At 49.6% G+C, this 8,387-nt stretch overlaps 1 protein-coding gene across 1 annotated transcript; it reads left to right on the forward strand.

The window, feature by feature from the left end:
- Positions 1-232: 232 nt before the first annotated feature.
- Positions 233-1,402, forward strand: LOC144134210 (organic cation transporter protein-like). Its single transcript, XM_077667169.1, has one exon. The coding sequence runs from the start codon at positions 233-235 to the stop codon at positions 1,400-1,402; it is 1,170 nt and encodes a 389-aa protein (XP_077523295.1).
- Positions 1,403-8,387: the final 6,985 nt, after the last annotated feature.

Consider the following 8,387-nt stretch of genomic DNA (forward strand, 5'->3'; position numbering starts at 1 on the left):
GCCATCCTTGCGCTAGAGAAGGTGCATCGCTTTCTAAGCCATAATACCAGTCCTCGCGGATCCCTTCGACCAGCACATCATCGTGATCTCCCCCGCCTTGTCAGGCGGCGGCAGTCCAAGCTCGGTCACGCCAATAGCGTCCGGCAGTTTCCCCCGGGCGCCCACCACCGCCTTATCGACCGAAGAAGTGCGGTCTAGCGGACCGTACGCCCATGGCAGCAACCAACAGAGGATGCTCATTTTCGGCATCGTCGCCATGGTGGCGCTGATATGTCACAGCCAGTCATTCACCCTCGTCTCGGGCCCCGTGGACCACTGGTGCAAGCCCCCACCGCAGTTCTCCCATCGGTCGGTCGAGACCTGGAAAAACGTGGGCATACCTGTGGACGAAAACGGCGGCTACAGCCAGTGCTACGCCTACGTCAATCCCATAATTGGTAACGGCAGCGGCCCCACGGAGACATTTGCATGCAATGCGCGGGACTACGATCAAGGACTGGCCAGGCGGACTGCCCGCAGCTTCTGGAACATGGTCTGCCACCGGTCGTGGCAGTGGGCCCTGGCCGATGCAGTCATCATGAGTGGAGCACTGGTCTTCGTTAGCTTGGCCGGGTACGTGGCTGACATGTCAGGCCGGCAGCCGGTTATCACTGCAGCAGTAATATCTTTGCTCTTCAGTGCTCTGGGCAGCTGCTGCGCGGACACATACTTCGTCTACGTGGCCTCGCGGTTCGTCAGCTCAGGTAGCGTGAGCAGCATCTTTGTCATCACATTTATCCTGATCTACGAACTGACTCCATTCAAGTACCAGGCATACTACCTAGTCCTCATGACCTCTGTCCCCTTTGTCTGCGCCTATGTGTTCGTCTTCTTCGTGGTCCGCCTTGATTTGCCCTGGTATTGGCTGAATACGGTCGTCTTGAATCCCACGGTACTTCTGCTATCAACTTTCTTTGTCATCAACGAGTCACGCCTTTGGCTCATCACGATGTCGCTGTTCCGCGAAGCCGAGGTAATCATGAAGCGAGCTGCCAAGGTAAACGGTGTAAAGCTGGAAGCAGCCCAGCAGTCGGTGCGCAGACTGCGCTCGGAGCTTAAAGGGTGTGAGGGCAGTCACACCGCCGCCTCACCGGCCGCCGTCGTGATCGCAGGCGACCTTCGGGAACGAGCCGCTGTTGTATTCCTCATGAGCTTCGCCGTCATGATCGCTTACTACCGCATGTTGTGGGCTGTGCTGGAGCTCCAAGGTTCCGAGGTGGTGAAGGTCACGGACTTTTTCTTGGGCATACCCAGCTACATGGCCCTCTACATCGCCGGCAGGAAGCAGGTTCTTTTGTTCATGCTACCGCTGCTCGGAGGTCTGTGCAGTCTGTGTGGTGTGGTTGTGTACGCACGACCCTAGTACATCGCCTACATTCTAATGACCATCGCAAAGCAGTGCGCCATCCTGACCGCAACCGCACACTACATCTTTATTGCGGAACTGTTCCAGACAAGCGCTCGATGCGCGGTCATGTGCGCAGCGTACGCCTGTGGTCGAGTAGGGGCGATAGTCGCCTCTTCACTTCGCCTGCTGAAGGAGTACGGACGCGATGATGTGGGCTTTGCAATTGTTGGCAGCGTGCTATTTTCAAGCCTGGTACTTGTGCTGCGAGTGCCTGAGACCAGCTTTGGACGCGAACAACAGCCAAACAAAGAGCAGAGGAAGGACCCACTGTTCCTAATGAAAGTGTCTTTGAATGGGATGCCTCGAGGGAGTGGACAAAAAATTCCGCGATGAGCTGGCAAGGCCCCTCGATGACATCGGTGGATCATGCGCGAAGATTGAACAACGTGCTGTAAAAGGAGGCCCATTTCGACTTTTGTTTGTATGTGTGCATAGACTGAACAAGAACCCTAAGCAGATGTGCAGTGGACTAACTTATAACAACGTATAATTTCGCATGGCTACTCTCTAACCCAGATATGTTTATTTTGATTGAAAACAAGCAAAATCTTGCAGTACTTCTTTTGTGTGCAAAGAGCTCACCAGCTTAGTATCCCAGTGCACTATCATTTTTGTCACCTAGTCTTCCTCTTTTTCAAAATCTGGAGTTACGCATCAAATCAAATGTTTTCACTACGAGCGAAGCCTTGTTTTTCAGTTCGCACTTGGCAACAATATGCACCAGAAAGCCACTGAGATTCACCTATACTTCGTGTGAGCCTTTATTCCGTACTCAAGAAAACCTTTCCGTGGCAATGCAGTCCGATTTTTGCAGCGCCCTAGGGATTACTTATATTTCAGCTATCCTCTGGTGCCAATGTCATATACGCGGACATCTTGATTTGCTTTCCTGGAATATATTACGTAAGCTGGAATTTATTCCGTAAGCTGAACCAGTTGTCCACAATCGTGGTAGCCTGTGTCCGTTGTTCCTATCTCCACTGGGTGCCTATCTTCATTTCGCGTGTCATGTCCGCTGCGTTGCGACGCGCACAATAAATACTTCAAGCTTGCAGAATCAACCATAACATTTTTAAATAAATCTGTTTCATTTCCGACGTTCCTGGCTTGTTTCGTTCGGCATAATGCCTTCATCAGTCAGTAGTTAATGGGAAGCATCTAATCCTTCCACACGCTTCGGGGCATAGCTACGGGAAGCGTATCTACAGGCCCTGGAGCATGTATGCTTTCAATGACTTTGTCAGTACAAGCATACAAGTGAAGCCGGAGCACTCTGGTTCGATCTCGGCCACAGCGGCCGGGTTTCAATGGAGGCGAAGCTGGAAAGGCGCTCGTGAACTGTGCGATGTCGGTACAGGTGTTCGCCATGACGTGAAACACTTAATGTGCTCTTCTCTTTCCTCAAAAACTATTTAGCGTACGCCGAGCTCTAAACCCAAATAACATGAGGGAATGTGGCGCCATCTGTCAGTTCCAGCAACTTTCTACGTAGGAAATTTTTCGCGCTGTCTGTTAGCTGGGGCCTTTCGCGTATCTTGGAAGCCGCGTTAGGTGCACTAGGTCACGATCGTGTGGGTCAACATTACAAAAATTCAACCAGTTTCGCAGCTCCCAATGCAAGTTAGCGGTGCAAGGTGGCCCCAGGGGCGGGAACGAGAACTAACGGCGCTGTAGCAGACGACGTGCTCCCACTGCATGAAGAAGGCGGGTACAGCTAGTGCTACGCCTACGTTCGTCTCCCAGTCGGTAACGACAGAGGACCCGTCAGGACGCTTGCTTGCGACACGTGGGACTACGATCAAGGATGGGCCAGACGCACTGCTCGCAGCTTCTGGAACATGGTCTGCCACAGGCGATGGATGTGGGTACTGGCCGACGCCGTCTAGATGAGCGGAGAGCAGCCAAACCAATACACAGACAAGGCAGCAATGGGGACAAGTTGGTTGTGCATATTGATGGGAAAAAATTGGCAGTGGCTTAGCTCTGCTATGTGAGGATATACGTAGCGAGAGGTGCAAAAGAAAAGCTGTAGTTGCGGAGCGGGAGCGTCCGCATCTCGAGCGCCAAAAGCCCTGGTTCGATTCCTGGCTTCTACGCAGACTTTTTTCTTTTTTATTCTTTGAGTACTGTGCGTGTCTTCTGATCTTTACCCAGCCCCCCCCCCCCTCTCCCCGAATATTTCGGCGCATGCGCCGCGGAGGGCTATGCCAGCCACAGCAAAATCGGCTTTACGTGGCATATTGAAGGTATGGCTTCAAAATATGCAACACTAGGAAACAGACGACAATACAAGACGATGTACACAGGACAAGCGCTTGGCCTCTGTACCTCGTTTTGTTTTGTCGTCTCTTTCCTGGTGTAACGCGTTTTTTTCATCAACAATACACAGGGTTGAGACGCGGAGTGTGAAAGCGCGCGGGGAGTTTTCTTTTCCAGTGTTTCTTTTTTCCCACGTCCCTTCGGCTTTGGAGCAAATAAAGCTAAGTCGCAAGTATTCGCTCTGAGCACTGGCAACAAGACTAATGTTCGTTTCACTGCTTACCCTTAGAGTAAAGCACAGGTTCGTTAGGATGTTCTAAACAAATACTGAAAGCGTGCGCCGTACCACGTGATGGTTTAACCTTTTCATGGCCAGAATTTGAAATCACAACAAGAAATCTTTTTCTGTTTTTTTTTTCTTGCACAATTAGAGAAATAAAAATTAAAATTCTCACTTCGCTTCTTGCGCAATGTGAGGCATTTATTATTGTTGATTTCCCTCAGCAATCATTGATATAGGTTAGGGCGGTCGAAACGGCATCTAGCTGTTGTAGAATTACACGAAGCAGTTCTGCTGTTGCTGAGGTAGCACATTATGCTGCATTTTGTGCACTTCGAGTTTGTGTACGAAGATGCTTTACGAATGTTGCTTTACATCTTCTAACAGTCGCCAGTGGCCTTTCTGAACGTAGCTTGCGTCAGCTGATGGGCGTAGGTTGGGTGGGCAACCACACTATTTTTTATGCGTGGACTTCTTAAATTTGTTGCTAACCGGTCTCTTTTTCTTCTTGCAATATTCCCGACTTTCAGAACCCGTCACACATTTTCAAGACAAAATCAAACGGCGCGAGGTGCTTAGAAGCCAAGGTGCAACTGTTTTTGCATGCCTCCTGTATACAACCACGAGTTCACTGCTAAGAGGTTGAGGAAGTGCACGAATAATGTTTAGTATTGTTTGTTGAACCGTTTCGGCATACGGTAGTATTCAATTAGCTGGTCTGCCAGGTCGACACCTCCAATCATTTCGTTATATGTCCTCACGGGTGCTGGCAGACCAACAAACATACGTAATTTCTCTGAAGTGCTACAACGTTTCACTCCTAAGTTTTGGCTCAGCTCCGCCGCTGCGGCTGCTCACTGGCTATGGCGCTCGACTCCCGTCTCGAAAGACGCGTATTCGATCCCGGCCCGCGCCGTTGGACTTTCGGTGTAGGTGAAATTCTAGAGGCCCATGTAGGGTGCGATGTCAGGGAATGTTAAAGAACCACAGATGGTTGGAATTACCGGAGCCCTTCACTACGATGTGCCTCATAGCCTGGGTCGCTTTGGGTCGTTAAGCCCCCATAAAGCATAAGGAAAAGTTGCACCCTGATCGCGCTGTGAATTGGCTGTGCGTCCGCCTTCCAACTGAGGCAATTATCCGCCTTTTCTTTGACTCAAAACCTGCGAAAGGTTTAGAATTCATTGATTTTGAGAAAAGAAAAGGCGCATAACTGGATCCTTGGTCAGTGGACACCTCAATCGCGCTTTAGGTACGTCTCGATGGGGACGCCGGAGGCCTATTGTGGTCGGTGGGATAATGACGTCATACGCGTGCAGCGTTTCGGGCATGGGTTTTCGATGACGCCGGAGTTTTCGCACAATGACCGAAGTAATTTTCTAGCAAATAAAAAATGTGCCCTATCTTCTACTCGATACAATATAATGCTTTTCATCATCAGGTAGTGCATTTTAGGATAGGCCATCGGCGCTTTGAGCCTCGCTGCTGCTCGCTATTTGGAGTCGGTCTTGGCCAGGTATTATAGGAATTCAGGGCAGAGTTCGGTGTTTTTATTGCGCTGTCGCGCAGCCGTTGGATGCTGCCTTGATTATAATAAAAGTTTTCATCACCAGGGAGGTTAAAGGCGTGCCTACAAACAGCGCGGCGGCAACCTCACATTACTCAAGCTTGCAGAGTTGCCCTGAAACATGGCCGAAACCCAATGAACGTGGAACGGCCTCACCAAAAATAAATACCCGGCACCATTGAAGTTTTTACTCTTGGTAGAAAATGAAAAGTATTGATCATAAGGTTAATGACATTGAAGGAGATTTCATTTCAGCGATGTTTATTGGCCTAGTTTGTTTGCACTGCCTCACTTCTCATTACCATCTCCATCTCGAGAATGTTGCTGCAGATTGATGTTGATGACCTCAGGCTTAATGGCAGCTTTCAACCGCATTATAATCTTCATTGCTTTTATTCGGAAGTGCAGCTCCTGGCATTTTGCGGTAAAACGCTTTCCTCGTTTTAATGTGCGTTATTACCTATCTTATGGCACGAAAACAAATGAAATAATTCTTTTGCGGGGCGCTGACAAGACACAGCGCATCTATTACTTTTTATGAAAGGATGGATAATTAGTGCCGCGAACCTACACCGCTGAGGGCTTAAAAGAAGAAGATTGGCAAATATTCCACACGCACCAGTGCTCCGGAAATACAAGAAACGACGATTGAGTTGCGGTGAGGGAGCCGTGGATCACCACGCACCACCCATTTTCATTTCACTGTGCATTGTAGTAGGCCACGCTTGTCGCAGGGAAAGCTGGATTCATAAGAGCGAAGACGCGACCGCATCCAGCCAGCCTTTGCTTGCGCCATGTTCTTCGTCATGTTCGTTGCTTTGGTAGTCTCCTTGCTACCCGTCATTTTTTTCTACAAGGTCTTCGCCAAAGCAACCTTCGCTGTGTTGGCAAAGTACGCTGTGTCGTTCTGCGGCCCGCTTCCGAGCCTGGCAACCACATGTGCACATGTAAGGCGGCTAAGAACCCCAAAGATTCACAGCCTGGGCGAGCCAAGCTTTGCTTTCTTGTGCAGAGGGAAAAACACTTGTCTAGAAAGACCGAACTGTGTGTTCCGCAGCTCCAAAAGCTGCTGCGACCAGGAAGGCTAAAGATGACGATAAAATTATGAGTTAAACTGCACATGCTTACATCCAGACCCTTTTTAACCAAATATTATCGCTAGGTGTCGTGGGCTCAGCCTGAAGCACAGCCAGAGCGTGTTCTGGACAAGCGTTTTGCCCTCTGTACCACGGTCCTATGAGGGACCGACATGGTAAAAGGCTTTGAGAAACATGGTTTGCCTTTGAGCCTGTAGTGGGGCCGTTAAGTTATTCCTAAATGTTTGAAATCTGCCAAAGTAAAGAGGAGAGCGGCAAAACAATTTTCTAGTTCGAGGGGAGATGACTGCTTAAGCGGGAAGAGAGCGCGGGATGCTACGGGTTGCGTAAAGGAGATTGCTGTCGCTAATTGCAGTCGATGGGTGGGAAGGACGGCGAGTCACATTGTGATTGCTTGATTGTAGCCCGAGAGTGAAGCCGGGGATTTGGAGTGTCGCGCGGTGATTGACGGATGGGATCAAGCCTCTCGCTTGCACGGTATGAACTGAACTCGTCAGAGGCAGCTGGTGGTCCGTACGTCGGGAACACTGATCCAAACACATACTTTCGCACCAATAGCATTGATTTCTTGACATTTTTTACTATGCTTTGGAATTACCAAAATTCGAAGACGCATATTTCACTGAAAAGACTTCAGTTTCACAATCGCTCTTTCTTCAGCCCGGGATAGGGTGCAGCCACCTGACATCTGGCTAGTGCTGGCACTCCAACGACAAGCTCCTCACCTGTTCGCTGGGAAACAGGAGCCTGGAAGACGCCTTGATGGTCGAGGCTTACTGCCTAGCTCCTTCCATCCAGGCCACTAGATTCAAGGTAAAAACCAAACTCTTTGTAATGATGTGGTATCTCTGGAAATGTGCACAAGAAAAGCATGCTCTTGAAAATTCTTTCAGCGACCGATTGGTCAAATCACACTATCTCACTAGTTTTGTTTTCCGTCGTCAGTCTTTCCGTCGACCATTCGTGTACCGAAAGTGTATACGTCAGCCTTAGCTCAGGCACTGGTGTATGCCGACCGCAGCATCTTTTTGATGACGCTACTAATTGTTTCTCTGTGCAGGATAAACGTGTGCTGCCATAAGCGGCATTAGGTCGCTTCATAAGAGCGTGAGGACCTTTTGTCCTTCCCGCGATTAGGCAATTCTGTCTCCACGGATTTTTTTTCTCGCAACTACGCTCAGGAGGCACCCCTCAACTCTTAGAGCAGCCGAGCTGTCGTAATCCCATGCTTGGTTGTCGCAGCGCTGGTTCTCCGCCTGAAATATCGGATTGCCGATTCGATCACCGCCGCCCTACCCATCTCCGCCCTCGTGCTTCTCGTCGACCCGAGCTCAATCCGGGATCTCCTCTACTTCGACGTGGCCACCATGCACGCAATGGACCTCCATCCGTTCGTCAACTCTTCGAAATTCATCTCTACGAACGCATTTATCAAGCGCGTAAGAAAATATAACCAAGGCCCCGGGTTTGCTTGGGGCAGAGAAACAGCTGTTTGTATCGAAAAACCTCTGAAAAGGGTGACACCGAGGGTAAGATAAGTAGAAGACGCGTGCACATTAAGTCGTCCATCATTCTTCCTTCATTCATTTTCTGTTCAGCTGTAACATGTAGCAATGTAACCTGTAATCTCTAGAAATGGTGGCACCGATGGTAAGAAAAGTTGAAGACGCGTGCACATTCAATCGTCCATCATTCTTCCTTCATTCATTTTCTGTCCAGCTGTAACCTGTAACGGTA

Source organism: Amblyomma americanum, chromosome 5 (assembly GCF_052857255.1).
Source record: "Amblyomma americanum isolate KBUSLIRL-KWMA chromosome 5, ASM5285725v1, whole genome shotgun sequence".
Taxonomy (NCBI): domain Eukaryota; kingdom Metazoa; phylum Arthropoda; class Arachnida; order Ixodida; family Ixodidae; genus Amblyomma; species Amblyomma americanum.